Source organism: Caenorhabditis briggsae (genome assembly GCF_000004555.2).
Source record: "Caenorhabditis briggsae complete genome, chrI, whole genome shotgun sequence".
Lineage (NCBI taxonomy): Eukaryota > Metazoa > Nematoda > Chromadorea > Rhabditida > Rhabditidae > Caenorhabditis > Caenorhabditis briggsae.
In genome coordinates this window covers 3,567,941-3,585,924 of record NC_013489.2, presented here as the reverse complement: position 1 = coordinate 3,585,924, position 17,984 = coordinate 3,567,941, and the positions used below count along the sequence as shown (strand labels likewise).

Below are 17,984 nucleotides of genomic sequence, written 5' to 3'. Positions count from 1 at the left end.
CTAGACTATCGATAGTCAAACGTACTGCGGTTTGAGTTGGGGTTGCGGCAGTTAGTTGCAACCATGGTGTGGCTTTTTCCGGAGTATCCATGTTTCCGACCTTTGGTGTTTTTGGATCTCTCTTTTCTTTTCTTTCCTTATCTTTGCTCGGTGACTCTTTGGTTCGAATTTTGATTGTAAAAAGAAGTGGTGGCTTTTCAACATGAATAACTGTTGGGTTTTGAGCTGGCAACAGCAACTTCAAGTTAGCTGTAGAATTCGTTCGATCATTTGATGAATGACTGCTCATCGGTGATCTTGTTGAAGATACGAAGGACGATGAGCGGATTCTGAAAACAAAACTTTTTGGTGAAAACGAACGTTTGATTAACCTGTTAATAAGAGCGGTAAGCTCAGTCCGGAATGAATGCTCAGCAAACATTAGTTGATTCAATAATTCAGTTGTGAATATGTGGTTTACACTGCCAAGTACCACAGTCATCTGAAGACTTCCTCCTTCTCGATAAATCAATTTCTTGTCAGTACTTGGTTTGTGCGAAGAGGTTCCTTGTTCTGCCTGGTATATCCCATCACACTTCACCGAAGGTAGTTGGAGTCGGAAGGTTTCCGTTTTCCCACCTTGACCAGTCACACAAAACTCGAAGAAATGTTCGTCTAGAAGAATTGACCAGTTAGCTTGAACTCCTGTTATTCCTTTGCTCGTTGCTCTGTTGACCCGATACTTTGCTAGCAGACTGGGAAGAAGTTGAATCGTCATCTCAACACTGGTCAGCTCGATAATGAACGAAACTTCAGCGACAGGTACTCTACGAGTTATTTGACTGTTAAACTTGATACCAGTTGAGTAAGCAACTGCTGGACCAACGGGAGTGTTCACAGGAGACTTGAACTGAGGAGTATTTACAGCTGGTTCCGTAATCGCTTCCTTTTTAAGATCATTTATAGTAGTGAGCAAGGGTTGATCGTGGGGGGAGAATGGTGTGTTGGTGCTCAGTGGTGTGGAAGCAGGTTGGGCGGCAAGACGAGACAGTTGTTGTTCGAACTCTTTCCCATGCCTCATAACTATATCATGTAGGGAATACGCAGCCATTGGCATGTTTCCATCAAGTGCTCCTAATCTTAGTGTAGCTGTGGTTGCAACGCTGTTTCCAACAATATTAATATTCGAACGAATAGCTTCTTTTGCGGAACCAGTTGATTTCAGAGTTCTGAAAAGTAGTACGATGTTTAGAAATCATAAAACTAAGAACATACGTATGAATGTTTAGGAAACTTGAGTTGAGAGTACAGCGAAGAATATCAGACTTTTTGTTCGTATTATCTGCTTCGGAAAGAGTTAGCTTCATCTTTCTGAAAGAACAGTTTATTGCAGCGTTGCCGTTTCGTCCACTTACGTTATAGAAATTGTCAAGTCATCAATTTTGGAGGATGAAGAAACAGACTTTTTGGTCAGAGTAGCCGTCTTTTTTTCTTCATTTGTTGTGATAACAGTGACAGCTGGCGTAAGAACAATCGGGATATCCGGCATGGGATTTTTCGTTTGTGTCAGATCTATTTGCGATATTGTCACGGAGACATATAGATCATTGAGTACTGATTCCAGAACCACCGAAGAAACCACTAATTTACCATTCACCATCACTTTGACTCTCTCTATGTCTTTATTAGTACGCATTCTTTGCATGTGCTTTTCGAATGTGGTAGCCATATCCAACACTTTTTCATCCCATTCAGCAGATTGATCGTATTCATTTCTGGCAGGTTTGAATATTTTCACCTCATTTCTCGGAGTCTGTAAATTTCTTAGTACTTATTTGACTACCGTAGAGAAGCTAGGTTACTGATTCAGCAGTAGAATGTATTCGGAGTTCATTTTTCGCTTCCATGGCAGCACGTAGTACTAGCGACAGCTCCTTTGCAAGAGAAACTGTAGCCATTCCAATCAAGAATCGGATTCCTTCTACAGTAGCGTTATAGTTGATGTTACACTGACCATGCACTGGCACTTTCTTTCGCTCATCCCTATCCATTTTCCATACCATTCCTCCGCTTACTGCGGCATTTCGAAGTTGCATGACTTTCTGCTGAGCAGGTGTAATGAATCGTTTCATGTGATCTGTTGAGTTTTTGATGCTTTTAGCCATCATCCGAACATCCACTTCTTTCAAGAAAACCGAGTATTCCAGGTGCCAATAATCCTTTTCAATGTTGTCAAGCGACGTCCATTGTAACTGTGCCCATCGGTAGATATTGTAGTAGTAGGCCTTCTGTTGAATATCCATCACATTCACGTAACCCTTCAAATTGAGATCTTCTGGCACACTGTCGTCTCCTCCGGCTGTCTTTCTGCGTCGCATGGTTGATTCCCTCTGAGCGTTTCGCATCCAAGTATACAAATCCATGTTGGGAGTTATCTTGGAATCAATTTCGAAATCTTCAAACTCTCCAGAATCATCGTCTCCGTCATCGTCGTACGTTCCTATCTCTTCGTCAATATCTTGCATTTCCTAAAACTTGTCATTAGGTTTTATAGTATAAGTTTCATACAATTTCTATCACAATACATTTATATCAGCATGTAGGGCATGTGATGTATATTCGTTTTGTGAATTACTAGTTGTGATTAATATAAAAGCATGTATCCAAATATAAAAGCATGTACTAACCAAGTCCGTAAGGTCGTTCAATGCATCTTCCTCCTGGTCTTGTCCTGCTCTTCTCCGCAACTTGTTCAACAGCGGTGTAGGTGACATCTTCACTCGTTTTGGTTTGATTCTGAAAAATAAGAAATTTGCTCTGAATCTTCGGATCTCTTTGCACACAAAAGTGCTTGCCACTCACTGTTCGTCCTTTACTTCCATGATAACTCGAGTCTCTTTTTTCTTCCCTCTTTTCTCTCTTTGCTTCCTTCCTCTTCGTTTTTCACTTCTAGCAAGAGCATTCAGAACTGCCTCTTCTGATCTAGCCACTCTGAACTTATGCGCATCTTCAAGCGAGGCCAATTTCAATTCTTCCCCGACATAGGGTTGCCAGTGACTGAGAAGAGACATCAATGCTGCTTTTCTTGTTTCTTCGATTTCAAACTCTGGGCGAATATCCAATCGATGACTAATCGCTCCTGGTGCATCTGGATCGTATGCGAACCATCGGAACATTGTTTTCATAAGTATGCAAGAGGGACAAGAAGTTTGATGCGCAGCAAGAACTCTCGTGCATTCCATTCGATTTTTTCCAATTTTGACAGCTACTTTTTCGTCCATCGAATCGTAAGCGAACTTAAGAATTTTGACCATCGCAACGCTTTTCCAACAATCAAGGTTATGGGCAGTTTTAATTAATGTCCTTTCGAAATTATCCAAAACGCTGAGCCAAGATACCATAACAGGAGCCAATGCTTCGTAAATAGGGAATTCGTCACCAGCGGTCAGTTCTTGAGGCCGAGCCATGACAAGTGATGTTGTGACGGATCCGATTTCTGCTCTCAAGTAATGCTCACAAAGTATCTTCTGCTTTCTTTTCATTGGCGTAAAATCTGATCCTGCTCCTGGTGTTAACAAAAGAGTTGATGTTCTATTGGCAGATTGAGGGGTTGGTGTGGGAGCTTGTGCAGGAGAATTGATTGGAGTCGTCGTCGTTGTCGACTTGGTGGGGATCAAAACTAGGACAGGACGTCGCTCTAGAATGACTGAAGTATCTGATATATTGAAATCGAGCATCACTCTAGGTTCCAAATTACTCATTCGTTTTGATATCGAACATTGATCCCAATTGTTCGAGGTTGTCGTTGCTCCACTACTTCCGAAATCCGAGGCGTCTTTATTCGTGAGTTGTAGGAGTTGAACAGTGATTGCACTACCTTTCAGTTGGTATAAAGTACTGGAAAGATTAGAATTATCTGCCGCAAAGACGTTTCCATTCGCTTCTCGTGGTAATTTTGATTGAATGAATGCACGATCAATGAGGAAAAGACCCATGTTTGCAGTGATGTGATCCGTGCTGTTCGATTTTATTACATTCCTTTTGACACCACATTGAAACAATCCGAGTGTAACTCGAGGAAGATCTATTGTGATATCGACTTCAGAAAGATGCTCAGATTCTGGAAATTAGTTAGACGAATAAAAAATTTTGGTTTCCGGAACTAACCATCTGCGTCATCAAATAAACTTTCTGTGAGTGGTTGTCGATGTTTCTTGAGCACACATTCTCGATAACACATATGCACCAAGATGCAAGGATTCATAGCTGATATTGAATGGTTTGCAGCTGTTATGAGTCGTTCGATTCCTTCTATTCCGACAGGAGTTACAAACACATCTAACGAAGTAGCAGCAACACCACTAATTGCAAGGCGACGTTTCCCAGCAGAATCACGCGAGGCTCCATATTCAACATCCTGTTCGACAGGTTCTTTCTTATCAACGACACTGAATGCGTTATTCGACTTTTGGACTTTTGTGGGGAACCGCAATTCGTTCACACCTCTAGCTGTTGAGTCCTATAAAAATAGTAATAGAACTCCCCAACACAGATATTACTCACATATATTATTCTGGTTGGCGGATGAGCTTGACACCATTCCAGAATGCTTCCAGGCTCTCCAAAATGAGGCATCGTCACGGATGACGGCATTTCAATTCTGACGTTATCAACGAATTTCGCGTAACTGCTTGTCATTTCAGCTGACTGTAGAATTCGTATTCCAGGAGCCTGTTGAGAGCGGGCAGAATGGAAGGACTCAGTATCTTCCATAGATTCCTTTCGTATCGTAATTGGCACGTCTTTCCTGGTTGGCTTCTTGTAGAACATGTGTGATTGTTCACTGAGTATCAAACTGTTCCTATGAATCACACTCTGCAGCACTTGGGGTTGTTTTACTGGATTTCGTTCGATTCCCGGCACGAAAAACTTTTTCTTCTTCATAGTCTCCATAAAAGTTGATCCAATGTCATCCACGTCACCGAAAAAGCAAGTGTTTCCAAAACAAGCACATCCCCAAACAGAATGTTCTTCCCAAAGGAAATGCAATCGTTTTGTGTCTACATCATGAAGTTTTGCGAATTCGAGACGTTCTTTTACTATCGTTGGTGACGCTGATTTCGATATTGGAAGCTAAAACAAAAATAACTCAGTATTCCTATTTTCAGACAAACCTCAATGTCTAGTGAAACCCCTTCGATGGCAGCACTAGCTCCTTCGATCCATAACACCTCTGGTTTTTCTCTGATACGTACAGCCTGACGAATCGAAATTCCAGGTACTCTTACACAGACATGTTCTGTGAAACGTCCTTCATGAGCGTTGCACACAGTTACTCGCACTGGGTCGGCACAAACCTAAACTACAATTTAGAAGAAAGGTCAGATGCAAGCAACAATACCTTCAGAATGGTTTTCTCTTCCACAAATGCTAGATCAACAGAATCGACAGAAACTCTGATCTGTCGGTACTTCATTTCTTCTTCGGTCCGACACTGTCCCAACGGCTCATTTTTGGTTTTTCCCGCCACTGAGCATGCTTTTATCAGTTGACCGTGTTGACAGAATTGCATACGATCGGGCACTTTTGTTGCGTCGTCAGGAGAAAGGACAAACATTAGCAGAGACTCGAGGATCTGATGAAGCACGAGAGCCTGAAAAAGTTTCGATTTGTATGACTATAGGGCGGGTTCTTAGGCTTACATGAGCTGGAAAATCTAAAGTTCCTGCTATGTCGCCGACAAGAATCTCCATAATCCAACCATATTCCACGAGGCCCATGTTCCAAGCAACATCCTTGGCAGAGTACATTGCATGACCCCTGATATTTGAAAGTGTCTTTTTTTAGTTTTGGAGATTATTTCACTAATAAATTCTCACCTAAACTGAAACCCAGAAAGTGTGATGCATCCTGGACCGGCTCCTGTACTCGATTTGTCTAGATATGCGCATGCCGGACTCACTCCAACTTGAATGAGTGCTTGTGTTTTCGTCTTCTTAACTTCAACAGAAACTTCTTCAACGAAAACGACAGGAACCTTTTCTGGCTCAGCTCCTTCGTCTACCACTGGTGAATAAACTAGCATTTCGGCTCGTATATTGCACACTCGAACTGTTACATCAACGTCCATCGTTCGGAAAAATTCAATAGGTTTTGAATCGTTTGAATTGTTTTTATCGAAGGCAGATTTCAATTTCACTGGGTCATCTATCTTATTAGTCTCGTCATTTAGTGATGTCATCTGGAAAAAACCTTATAATAACAAAAAGTAATTTCAAAATGAAACTCACAGAATCATACCACCCGAAATAGTTGTTTTCAACTCAAAAAGAAGTTTCACTAGAAGTCCGGTGAACTTTACATCACTTCCTTCAATCAGTATATCTACACCAAGGAAATCTGGCTCGAGCTGGAAAAAAGCGAACAATTCATCATTCCAAAAATGTAAACTTACATCCCACGGATGGTTGGCTGGAGGAGGCAAATAATCAGCGAGGACTCCAAACGGAATATCTGATGGAATATTCGACTTCACAACTAATGGACGGTAGCGGTGATCAAATTCCATTCTGACGAGTTCTGTCCGCCACAGCTCAAACCATGTGTCTCTGTCGAGAGAATGAGTTCCATATTTCGATGGTGGAGCATATGAATTGCATCGAGCGAGTCTGGAGAGAGCGGCTCGCATTGGCGCTGTTGCGGAATCAGGTGGAAATCTAAAAGAGTGAGCTCCGATGCTAAAACATTACTTTCCTACTAACTTGGCTCTCATTGCAACCCCTTTCTCTCCTTTGAGCTCATACTTCATAGATTGCATCTGTGGCAAGAAATCAACAAATGGAAGTTCACAGTCGAATTGGAGCTTTTCTCCCACTATCGCCACTTCGACATTTTCTGCATTGATATCATCGGTGTCTACCCAATTCGATTCGTTGAGCATCAGAACTACCTGAAAACTCACTGATTTCACATTAAAATTTCAATGAGAATATAAAAGCACCTCAAAACTGTCAACTACTCTCATTCGATTGTGTACTCGGAACGGAACGAATTTCGAAATATCTGAAGGTTCATCGCCAATCCAATCGTTGACTAAATCAGTGAAAAGACGTTTATGGTCCCATACAAACCAGGCGACCGCTGTTGTGAATGTGTAATCGAGGGTCCATGTTTGTTCACCATTCCATGTGAGGGGATAAACAAAGTTTCCATCAACATTGAATTTTTGGCAGCTGAGAAGCTTGGTGAAAACTAGCGATGTTGTGGCTTCGAAACTGAAAATTCATAGAAATTGAAGACATGTGAGAGGTAACATTCTTACTTTAAAAATTCAGCCTTCATGTTCCAGTAGAAACCTTTTTCAGTTGTTATCCACAGGATTGACATCTTTAAAATAAAGGACTATTTCATTTTCAGATGATGAAAACTCACATCAAGATTACTATGAGCTCCACATCGAGTTCGAATACTTTCTAGTTGATCACCTCTTATAAACCAGATATCCATGCATGTTTCTTTTGTTAGAACAATTTTCACATCATGCTTCACATATATCCTTTTCTGTCCTCTAGTCGGCATGACTGTCGGCGAAACATTCTGATAGTCGGGAGGATAGAAAAATGAATATATCAGGAATCTCTGCTGCTCCGTCCACGGACCAAAAGATATCACTGTATTGTTACCAAAACGCCATTCCGATGACCATATAGGCAGTTTTGCAGAAATACTTTGTGGCTCATCATCGGTTACGTAGCCTGAAAGTTGTAATACTTCAACCGAATTCTCACAAACAGCCTACCGAGTAAATCTTGTTTGTAGACAAATTCAAGAGATGCCGACTGCAGTATAGGGCATCCTCCATCATTCCCCGTAGTTCTAGGCGGCTCTTTATCTTTAGCAGTGAACTGATACTGCTCATTCTTAATGAGTGAAACAGCTACATTTTCTGTTTCTCCTTCGAATGTTAGCAAAGCACGGTCGAACGCTGATTCTGTTACACTCGTCTTACCTGAAAAGGAATATTTTGCATACAGATTTTTTAAAAGGATTTCTATTACTGTTCATGTTTTCAAACCGTGTCCACAGCGCATATGGCAGAAATTTATTGCCTACAAGAATGCAACCTGCTGAAACTTCAACGTGCACAACTCCCAATAGATTCCACATGTTCTCCCAGACAGAAGATGGAGGCGAGCTGAAGCTAGAAAAGGGTTGAAGCAAAGAATACACTTGGAACATTACGTATCGGGTGGTTTGTTCTGTGGACGTTTTGCGTCGTTCATATTCGTGCTTTCAAAAAACCAGTCAAATCGTCGAATTCGTGCAATCTCTGTGTATTTTGTCAAGTTGTTGTAGATATTTACATGTAATCCGTTAAAAGAGAGATGTAATCTTGATGCTCTTTTTCTAAAATCTGACCTGTCGTTCTCAAAGTATCAAGAAACTTTACTAACGTTGAAAGGTTCAGATGCCGCTGTTCGACAGGTCTCCAGTATTTGAATACTAGATGACCATCGCTCACTTTGATCGTCATATCTCCGTTATCGTAGATTACATTTCGAAACATAATTTTACCAGCATGTAAGCCTGAGATCGAAATACCTCCTATCCTAAAGTGAATTCCATTTTTCGATAATCGAAGATATCTGCAATGACATGTATATAATGGAGACCAAAAAAGTCTAACTGTGTCGACTTACTTGTCTATGACAAATGTAAAGAAGAGAGCACTGACTCTCGAAAAGAAAAGAACAACGAATGTTCCCCATGCTATGAAAAGTGTAATTGATGTTACTGTCAGCCAGAAAGGAGTTTGTTTCGGGTCTGTTTGGTCCTCATCAAAGTCAATGCGGATGTCGAATGGTTCCGACATGCTTCTGGCGCAAAACCCGTATTAGGCCCGGGGCATTGACTGAAATCTGAGAATTAAAAGTTATTATCGTTAATGAACATTTATTTTGTTTTCTTTTCTGAATAAATTCTTCAATTACTGCAAAGTATGTGTCTCAAAAACAAAAACATTTCTCTCAAAAACAAAAATCAACAAAATATTGGTGATGCGAGCACGCTCTACCGCACAAGAAAAAAAGGAGGGTTGTTTAAATTTTGTTTTTTAGCAGGGATGTTGCATGGAGTTCAATATGAAGAGAGCCAGGAAAAGAAGTTTCTGAGAAAAAAACATCTCAAAACAGTCAACACTTATTTTTTTAACAAATAGTAGGATTCGTTAAGTCGCGGGAAAACTTTATGAATGCGCTAATGAATGTTCTTCTCAATAAAAACCAAATGCATATTTTTGCAACAAGAAATATATTAAGAAGTATCGGTGAAAACTTCACAAAGGGCTTTATTATGCTTGTATAAAATCGGAACTATGGAAGAGAAAAGCTTGTAGGCGTGGCCAACTGTTCCCACAGCGACAACTACCGTAACCTAAAATTTTCAGTCCTTTTTCTCTCGAGTACTACTGTTTTTCGACAATTTTTGTGTTGAAAACCTCCGAAAAAGTGGGAAAAAAGTTCTCTAAATCTTAAAAAGTTGCCGGAAAACGGACGAAATTCGAGAAAAAAAGTAAGTAAAAAAATATTTGCTAACTACGGTGGTTTCTTCCACAGCTCTGATTTTCGCATAATTTTTCAAATCTTTAATAACCTAAACAAATATAGAACTTTTGAGTTCGGAAGGTCGGATGGGAGCTGGTTAGGGGAGGGCATTTTCTCTTTTTCAACTTTGGATTGTGAGGGAAGCGACAAAAATCAGTTAGAATTTGATACACTTCGTAGATACCAATAACAACAATTATACAGGTCAAACAGGAAGTGTTTTTGCAAGTTGAAAGCCTCTACGTGGTCATAAAAATTACACGAAATCTAGTACGTGATTTTAGTTTTTCCAAGCGTATATTTTTTGGTAAAACTATGTCATAATCCTTGTTTCATAAAATTTATTTCCAACAACAATATTAACTCTCATTGAACAATTTCAACAAGAGAAGAATGGTGGGACGCAGCAAAAGCAGATACACATTAATCCTAGTTATTGTTCCACTCCTCTTTCTGATAATTGTGGAAGGCGGGAAACGAGTCTCAAAGAGATTCTGTAATATAATTAGAACGTTTAGCTCAACGCAATGGGACGTCATCAGGAAAGTCGAAACTAACAAAGCAAATGTACGCATATGATAAAAATAAAACAGTTGAACAAGCATCTGTATTTCGGTTCAAGTAAGAAAAGTTAGGTATGTGTAAAAGGAATTGTAACCTAGTTTTGAAGCGTTCTTATATTCGGAGGACTTATCAATATGACACTCTCATTGGTGAATCTGATTTTTGGGCTTGTTAACTTTTATTTGATTTTTGGAAGGGTTGGTTTTTGCTTCAATAATTTAAAGAAACATATATTCCGTTACAGTATGATGCGCGTCTGCGTCAGGTCGCAGGTAAACTCAGAATAGCTGTGGATGAAATTGCAAGCAGGGATTTGCATCCAAAAATCAAAAGTATTGACAAGTTATGTGCCATAAAAGTATACAATTTTTCCAGTGTCTCTATCACGAGTCATTCCTCCGAATACCCCATTGTTGACCGAAATGATGAAATTGTTCAAGGAACCAAGCAAACTGTTCGATAATACGAATGAGCTATTCACTGATCAAAAAGAAGCACGTCTCCGTAAAATACAAAACAAAGTGAGTACTGCAGATTCTTCTTTGAAACCTGAAGTAAAGTTCCAGAAAGAGAAAGAGGAGCACACGAATACAGTGAAATCGGAAGGTTCAAAATCTCAACAAGCGAGTGCTCACAGCAATCCGAAATCAACTGTTACTGATTCGAAAAAGAAAAAATGATAGGATTACTATAACTTTCTGAACAATGAATCTTGATTCCAATTATTTTTCTTTTTTCCATGATTACTGTTGTCACATATAGCATCTTTCTTCTCAATTATCAACTGATAAAATATTGATGATACCATGATAAACAATTTATCAGTATCTTACACAGGAATCGAGATAATTGAGCTAAAAGTTATCGTTTTGGGTGGGTTTCTATTGGAGGAAATACGAAATGATGTTAATATCTACAATTTAGAACAATGCGATTCTCCAGGTACTTTTTTCGGGACACAGTGCTTTATAAATATTATAACTTTTTTCAAAGATTACGGTAGTATTTTTTCCGGATTTCTCTAAAATTTTGAAAATCTAAAATTCAAAATACTAAAATTCTAGAATTCCAGAAATCTAAACTTCCGAAATTCCAAAAATCTAAAAAACGAGAATTCTAAAGTTCAAAATACCTAAAATTCTAGAATTCAAAATATTTAAAATTCTAAAATATCTAAAATTCTAAAATTCTAAAGTACCCAAAATTCTAAAATTCTAAAATTCTAAAATTCTAAAATTCTAAAATTCTAAAATTTTAAAATTCTAAAATTCTAAAATTCTAAAATTCTAAAATTCTAAAATTCTAAAATTCTAAAATTCTAAAATTCTAAAATTCTAAAATTCTAAAATTCTAAAATTCTAAAATTCTAAAATTCTAAAATTCTAAAATTCTAAAATTCTAAAATTCTAAAATTCTAAAATTCTAAAATTCTAAAATTCTAAAATTCTAAAATTCTAAAATTCTAAAATTCTAAAATTCTAAAATTCTAAAATTCTAAAATTCTAAAATTCTAAAATTCTAAAATTCTAGAATTCTAAAATTCTAAAATTCTAAAATTCTAAATGTCTAAAATTTTAAAATTCTAAAATTCTAAAATTCTAAAATTCCGAAATTCCAAAATTCTAAAATTCTAAAATTCTAAAATTCTAAAATTCTGAAATTCCAAAATTCTAAAATTCTAAAATTCTAAAATTCTAAAATTCTAAAATTCTAAAATTCTAAAATTCTAGAATTCTAAAATTCTAAAATTCTAAAATTCTAAATGTCTAAAATTTTAAAATTCTAAAATTCTAAAATTCTAAAATTCCGAAATTCCAAAATTCTAAAATTCTAAAATTCCAAAATTCAGAAAAATTCTAAAATTCTAAAATTCTAAAATTCTAAAATACTAAAATTCTAAAATTCTAAAATTCTAAAATTCTAAAATTCTAAAATTCTAAAATTCTAAAATTCTAAAATTCTAAAATTCTAAAATTCTAAAATTCTAAAATTCTAAAATTCTAAAATTCTAAAATTCTAAAATTCTAAAATTCTAAAATTCTAAAATTCTAAAATTCTAAAATTCTAAAATTCTAAAATTCTAAAATTCTAAATGTCTAAAATTTTAAAATTCTAAAATTCTAAAATTCTAAAATTCCGAAATTCCAAAATTCTAAAATTCTAAAATTCTAAAATTCTAAAATTCTGAAATTCCAAAATTTTAAAATTCTAAAATTCTAAAATTCTGAAATTTGAACTTTTTCATTTTTTTTTCTGTTAAGTGGTTCAGAATCTGAATTAATGCAAGTTGTTAATAAGATTTATTCAAATTTATTCAAGTTCCTTTCACTCATGGGGAGAATACAACTGATCTCAATTCAGGGAAATCATTTTCAAAAATAGCTGTCTCATCAGACGATCGTTTCTTGGACATCGATTCCTGTCTCGTCTGCTCTTTTGAACTGTCAGTGTCCTCCTTCTGTTCCTTTTCCAATTTTTTCATGTTTTTCCTTCTGAACTCCTGAAGACGTGACCAGTAGAAATCAGCAAACAGGAGAATCATGACTGAGAGCCCGATTTGTAAGGTGAAGATTCCAAGGGCGTTCGCATCACATTGGGTTCCTCGTGTCATTTTCTGCAAATTCATGTGAAATGAAAACGAAAAAAAAACGAAAAAAAACTAACTGCAGCTGCGAATAGTGTTGCAATGAATGGAAGAATGAGTTGAAGCATTTGGGATGAACATACAGCTACCCAACAAGGCGTCCATCTATTCAGAATCTTGTATCCAGACAAATAGGCATAGAGAAAGACGTGAGCTGTCAAATTGAAGAAAACAATCCAGCGATGAATTGCAAAGTTTTGAGAATAGAAGGTAAAGGCATAGGAGAGAGATAAGAAATGATGGATAATGTGGATTGTGAGTGGGCGGCGAGCATCATAAAGAAGAAGCAACGTTTCGAAAAGATCAACGATTTTGGTTATCGTCCAGATGAAGACAACCGTTCCAGATAAGAATCCTGAACATAAAATATGCTACTAAATGACTATTGATTCATTGCCCACCAGTATATAGAGATCCTGCTTGGCAAACAGAATAATGCCATCCGCTGAATAAACTAATCAAAATCTCAGGAATCATCAAAAGACCAAGTACCAACTGGAAAATGCAATTGAAGTAGTACCTTGAAATATTGTGCAAAGTAAATCTACCATTATTTTGAAAATGCCTACCATTCTTTCAGATATGACCGATCTGAATTATGAGATGGTCTGAAGTTGAAAGCAATGAACACGTACAAGATTCCAAGAAGATGGATTGGGATAAAAGACACATTGACAGCTGATGAGAACCATGAGTATGGGAACTGAAAAAATATTTGTTTTATGGTAAGAGGATGTTTTTTATACCATTTCTCTTTAGTAGAATTCCTAGTAGACTGTGTTTTTAAAATAACTGTGAACTTTTGTTTTTAAGGGGTTCTTCAAACTTGATGTTGGTTGATTTTCAGATTTTTTAGCATCACGTTTTTTATTATTATTGTGGTTTTGTTTGTTTTCTCTGGGATTAGCTGGTTTTCTCTAAATAGGCCAATTTCTGTTGTTGTTTTGTTGATCGCGTTTAAAGGTACAGACCTTTGCGCGCTCCAGGGGCCCCGCCATGAAAGAGGGGAGTGAGGGGGAAGCGCCGCCCATCGGGCCTCCAGTCTACGTGTGTGTTACGTCCCGCCCGCCCAGTCCCCACATTACGATATGCAACAGCACAAACAGAAAAGTCAAACTAATGAGTAGAGTAGAGACACAAGAATCTGAACGTGATAAAGAAAGAGAATAGTTTTATAGTTACGTCGTATTTCAGAAAGAAGAAAGTTGAAATTCCTGGAGGATGTAGCTGAGTATGGAGGACCAGTGGACTTCAACCAACTCATACATGTTCTACAAACCGTCAGCAGAAAGGCGAAAGCCATCAGTACAATAAAAGCTTATGAGCGAGAGAATCATGTGAGGAGGAAGTGGTTAAGCGCAAACCATCTCCCTTTGGACGAGAAAACGACGATTCTCTATTTGGCTCATCGATTTTTGACAACAGGAAGCGGATCTCTGGCAAAGATCGCTTCCGCGTTTCAAATGGCAAATGGGACATTCTCGGTTCTGGAAAGTCAAATGGTGTCGGATATGATCAGAGCAAAGAGAAGAGAGGAGATAGCCACCAGACAACAACCGAAAATGGTGGAACTTGAGAGTATCCAGAAACTTTTTGAATCACTTTCGGATGATCCAAAATCGGAGCGAGATACACTCATAGTAGTCTTGTCGTTTTTCGCTCTCCTTAGAGCAAGTGAAACTGCAGAGCCGAGAGAAGTGGGAAGATATCAAGTATTCTAAGAACCGTCTAGAAGTCCGAATCAGATCGGCCAAAAACGATCAGCTAGGTCTGGGACGGAGCACTTTCGTGGAATGCCCAGAAGGAGGAGATCTAGATTGTCTCATCAAGCGATGGAGAGTTAGAGTCTCTCTATCAGAAAGTACGTCAGAGTTCTTGTTCCCGAGTTTTCAAAAAGGTGATACGCTATCAGCAAATACTATTTCATCTTTCGCCAGAAGACGTCTGGAAATGATAGAAGTGAGCGCCACTCATCACGCGCTCAGAAGAGGATCGGCGAACGAACTTCAGGCCAAGGGACTCAATTTGGAGCAAATCAAAGCCAAAGGACGGTGGAGATCGGGAGGTGGCTTGATGAGATATCTTCAAGACAATCCAATGGCCCAGGGACTCAGCGAAGTTCCAGAGGAGAAAGAAGTGACAGGGGAAGCCGAAGAGGACGATGGACCACCAGTGCTAGAGGAGGAAGTCTAAATTGACTCAATTGCTTGCTAATCTTGTAATATTTGTTAGAATCGTATTAACAGGTTATTGTAGTACCGAAACGTTTCTTGGTTATTTATCAAATCTATCCGCTTCATAGTATATTATTGTTTTATTATTGTTCTCATTAACAAGTGTCTCCCTCCCCTCTTTTTGTTGTTTGTTCTCACTAATTTATCGCTTGTTTCTCATCTTGTGTCATCCAAAAATTCTTCTGTCCCCGCTGCTTAGTTATCACTGGATAACTACTTTCCCCTTGTCATTATACCCGTACGTACAGTACATCTTTCTCTGTTAACAGCACCACTACATTCTACACACCATATCCATCCTAAATAAACCTGTATCATCCATAATTTTCGTTTTTAGTCTTATATTTCAGCGTAGGACTAGAGAAAACAATTTCTCCATGACACACAGTGGAGAGGAGAATTTACTTTACTATGATTCAAAGACTACTATTGTTTTTAAGGATTACTGTAGTTTCGCAAATATTACTGTAGTTTTTTTTCAACTTCAAAGATTGCGGTAGTTTTGGAATTTCAGGGACTACTGTAGTTTTTGTAATTTCAGAGATTACGGTAGTTTCTCGAAAATGCAGAGATCACTGTAGTCTCTCAAATTTCACAGATTACTGTAGTTTCAGAATTTTGAAGATTACTGTAGTTTTCAAGGATTACTGTAGTTTCCTAGTTTCACATGTTACTGTAGTTTTTTGAACTTCAGGGAATACTGTAGTTTTCAAGGATTACTGTAGTTTTGGAATTTTAAGGATTACTGTAATTTTTTTAATTGCAAAGGTTACTGCAGTTCTTGAATTTTAGAGACTACTGTAGTTTTGCAAATATTACTCTAGTTTTCTAATTTTAGTGACTACTGTAGTTTTTGGAATTTCGGAAATTACTGTACCTTTTTCAATTTCAGAGATTACGGTAATTCTTGAATTTCGGAGACAACTGTAGAATTTCAAATATTACTGAAGTTTCAGAATTTCAAAGAGTACTGTAGTTGTTGAATTTTGAAGACGTTGAATGATCTATTTGATTTTGTTGTTATTCTCTTAATTGTTATTGTTTTGCATAAGTTTCGTTTTGTTGAATTTATTTATTTTTTGAAAAAAACAACGAAACTTTAACAATTAAAAAAACAGACACAGTAAACAAACAAAGCTTTAACAACGAACAACAAATTTAAGAACACAAGAATCTATTTATTATCGTCAAGAGAGTTCGCCATGGAGAACTTGACCATCTTTGCTTGTCGTTGTTTTTCAGCCAGCCGATCCTTGTTCTTTTGGGAGTTTTTCAATGACTTCTTCATCTGAAAAAGAGGCGACATTAAATTATTAACTTATTGTAAGTGAACTCACCGAATTCATTTCATCCGTCTTTGTGGCCTTCCTGTTTTTTCTCTTCCACTCTTTGGTGTCTTCGATTTTCTGATTCAACACATCAATAGCGTTGTCGCCAACCGCTCGCAATCTTGAGACGATTTCAGCAGTGATATACTTTGTTCTCATTGAATCAGAACCATCCGAACGAGGAAGAGGAGCGGAGAGTTCAGAACGAAGTTGTGATTGAAGTTGACGACTTTTCCTTATCATTTCGTCTACTTCCAAATTCAGACCGCCCATTTCACGAGAGCGAGTCTCATCGTAATCGAGATCAGCTTCACGGGCAGCCTTTTCGAACCAGGATTCGGACATTTTGATCTAAATCGAGTCTACGATAAAACATCGAAATTAATAAGAAAAAATGAACCTTTTTGCACCGAAACTCGAGAGAATCAATCTCAGACGCCAATCGTACTCGCTTCTTGATAGCAATCATAAGTGGCTCGAAATCGATTGGGAAGATGTCCAAGTCTTGCACTAAAAAATCCAGGAATATTAATTTTCATTATTTTAAATAACTTACTTCTATTCAATCCTTTACATAACTTCATATAGAACTGTCTACTTTGAGGATCAACAAGAACAACAGTCAATCCACGATGTGAAGCTCTTGCGGTTCGTCCACTTCGATGAATATAATCTCTACTTTTTTGGGCACTTGGTAGTGAATGACGTGGTCAATTCCCTTAAACAAAAGACATCTTCTACACACCTTCATACTATAGATTACCTGAATATCCAATCCACGTGCAGCAACATCTGTAGCAATCAGAACTGCATTTTTCGATTCTGCAAACTTTTCCAAATTCCGAAGACGTTGCTTCTGAATCATTTTAGCGTGAAGAATCATTGGATCGATATTGATAGCATTCAAAATATGATGAAGACGTCGTGCGGCATCGACAGAATTGACAAAAACCATTGTTCGTCCTGGGTAACGGTTGAGGAGATAGACCAGCGCAGTATCCTTTTCGACGAGATTTCCACAATTGATTCTGGCTTCAACAAGACATCCAGCGGTACCCATTTGACGAGTCAAATCAATGACTTTGTGCTTGTTCTCGCGAAGTCCGGTTAGCTTGATAAGGCGTTCTGGAATGTGTGTATGTGAAAAATTGAGTCATACGAATATCGAAAACCCACGAATTTTTTGATGAGCACTCAATTCTTTGGCCTTCTTCTTTTCCTCCTCTGCAACATCCTGTGCCTTGGCAAAAGTCAACGTGGCAGAAAAAACCAATGTCTGAAGCTTCTCTTTATCCGCTGCCTCGTGAATTTTGTTCAGAATATCGGTCAGCTCAGAAAAATATCCTTCTTCCACCATTCGATCAGTTTCGTCTACAACTAGACACTTGAGATTCGACCATTCCGCCAGGTAGCTCCCCTCTTCAGCTTCCTTAAACGTTAATATTTTTCTATACATTTCTAAAAAGATACCGAGGGAAAATTCCATTATACCCCCCACACAGTTACGACCCCCCACGTACTGGAATAACCCCCCACCCCGTTGAAAAGTGGGGGGTTAAAAAGGTGGGGTCTCAAAATGGGATGATCAGGTGGGGGGACACTTTAGAGTTCAGAATATCCCCCACCGTTGATT

At 37.9% G+C, this 17,984-nt stretch overlaps 6 protein-coding genes across 6 annotated transcripts in view; 2 read left to right on the top strand and 4 right to left on the bottom strand.

The window, feature by feature from the left end:
- The window catches only part of CBG14931, a gene marked incomplete at both ends in the record, with an annotated part of 13,205 nt that extends 4,354 nt beyond the window's left edge, over nucleotides 1–8,851 (bottom strand). The window contains 22 exon segments of the mRNA XM_045242889.1: nucleotides 1–1,208; nucleotides 1,255–1,350; nucleotides 1,395–1,792; nucleotides 1,842–2,507; nucleotides 2,667–2,775; nucleotides 2,842–4,099; nucleotides 4,147–4,498; nucleotides 4,543–5,112; nucleotides 5,154–5,336; nucleotides 5,381–5,632; nucleotides 5,682–5,799; nucleotides 5,859–6,220; nucleotides 6,320–6,695; nucleotides 6,741–6,928; nucleotides 6,980–7,253; nucleotides 7,301–7,365; nucleotides 7,411–7,733; nucleotides 7,778–7,987; nucleotides 8,037–8,173; nucleotides 8,221–8,385; nucleotides 8,433–8,660; nucleotides 8,679–8,851. The exon segment at nucleotides 1–1,208 is cut by the window's left edge and continues 659 nt beyond it. Coding sequence (XP_045095563.1) covers nucleotides 1–1,208; nucleotides 1,255–1,350; nucleotides 1,395–1,792; nucleotides 1,842–2,507; nucleotides 2,667–2,775; nucleotides 2,842–4,099; nucleotides 4,147–4,498; nucleotides 4,543–5,112; nucleotides 5,154–5,336; nucleotides 5,381–5,632; nucleotides 5,682–5,799; nucleotides 5,859–6,220; nucleotides 6,320–6,695; nucleotides 6,741–6,928; nucleotides 6,980–7,253; nucleotides 7,301–7,365; nucleotides 7,411–7,733; nucleotides 7,778–7,987; nucleotides 8,037–8,173; nucleotides 8,221–8,385; nucleotides 8,433–8,660; nucleotides 8,679–8,851 — 7,711 coding nt within the window.
- Nucleotides 8,852–10,279: 1,428 nt separating this feature from the next.
- Nucleotides 10,280–10,825, top strand: CBG14930 (the record flags this gene model as incomplete). The annotated part of the gene is made up of 4 exons (XM_002639065.1): nucleotides 10,280–10,342; nucleotides 10,390–10,477; nucleotides 10,521–10,666; nucleotides 10,712–10,825. The coding sequence occupies 4 exons, from the start codon at nucleotides 10,280–10,282 to the stop codon at nucleotides 10,823–10,825; spliced, it is 411 nt and encodes a 136-aa protein (XP_002639111.1).
- A 1,649-nt stretch (nucleotides 10,826–12,474) lies between these two features.
- On the bottom strand, nucleotides 12,475–13,538 carry Cbr-elo-8 (the record flags this gene model as incomplete). The annotated part of the gene is made up of 5 exons (XM_002639064.1): nucleotides 12,475–12,759; nucleotides 12,810–13,144; nucleotides 13,191–13,309; nucleotides 13,359–13,492; nucleotides 13,536–13,538. 5 exons carry the CDS (start codon nucleotides 13,536–13,538, stop codon nucleotides 12,475–12,477), a joined length of 876 nt encoding a protein of 291 aa, XP_002639110.1.
- Nucleotides 13,539–13,556: 18 nt separating this feature from the next.
- On the bottom strand, nucleotides 13,557–13,820 carry CBG25207 (the record flags this gene model as incomplete). The annotated part of the gene is made up of 2 exons (XM_045242872.1): nucleotides 13,557–13,706; nucleotides 13,761–13,820. The coding sequence occupies 2 exons, from the start codon at nucleotides 13,818–13,820 to the stop codon at nucleotides 13,557–13,559; spliced, it is 210 nt and encodes a 69-aa protein (XP_045099606.1).
- Nucleotides 13,821–14,739: 919 nt separating this feature from the next.
- On the top strand, nucleotides 14,740–14,982 carry CBG14928 (the record flags this gene model as incomplete). Its single annotated transcript, XM_002639063.2, has 1 exon — nucleotides 14,740–14,982. The coding sequence occupies one exon, from the start codon at nucleotides 14,740–14,742 to the stop codon at nucleotides 14,980–14,982; it is 243 nt and encodes an 80-aa protein (XP_002639109.2).
- A 1,215-nt stretch (nucleotides 14,983–16,197) lies between these two features.
- The window catches only part of CBG14927, a gene marked incomplete at both ends in the record, with an annotated part of 3,757 nt that continues 1,970 nt past the window's right edge, over nucleotides 16,198–17,984 (bottom strand). The window contains 4 exons of the mRNA XM_002639062.1: nucleotides 16,198–16,311; nucleotides 16,361–16,702; nucleotides 17,115–17,476; nucleotides 17,528–17,780. Of these exons, the coding sequence (XP_002639108.1) occupies nucleotides 16,198–16,311; nucleotides 16,361–16,702; nucleotides 17,115–17,476; nucleotides 17,528–17,780 (1,071 nt within the window). The remainder of the gene's footprint in view (nucleotides 16,312–16,360; nucleotides 16,703–17,114; nucleotides 17,477–17,527; nucleotides 17,781–17,984) is intronic.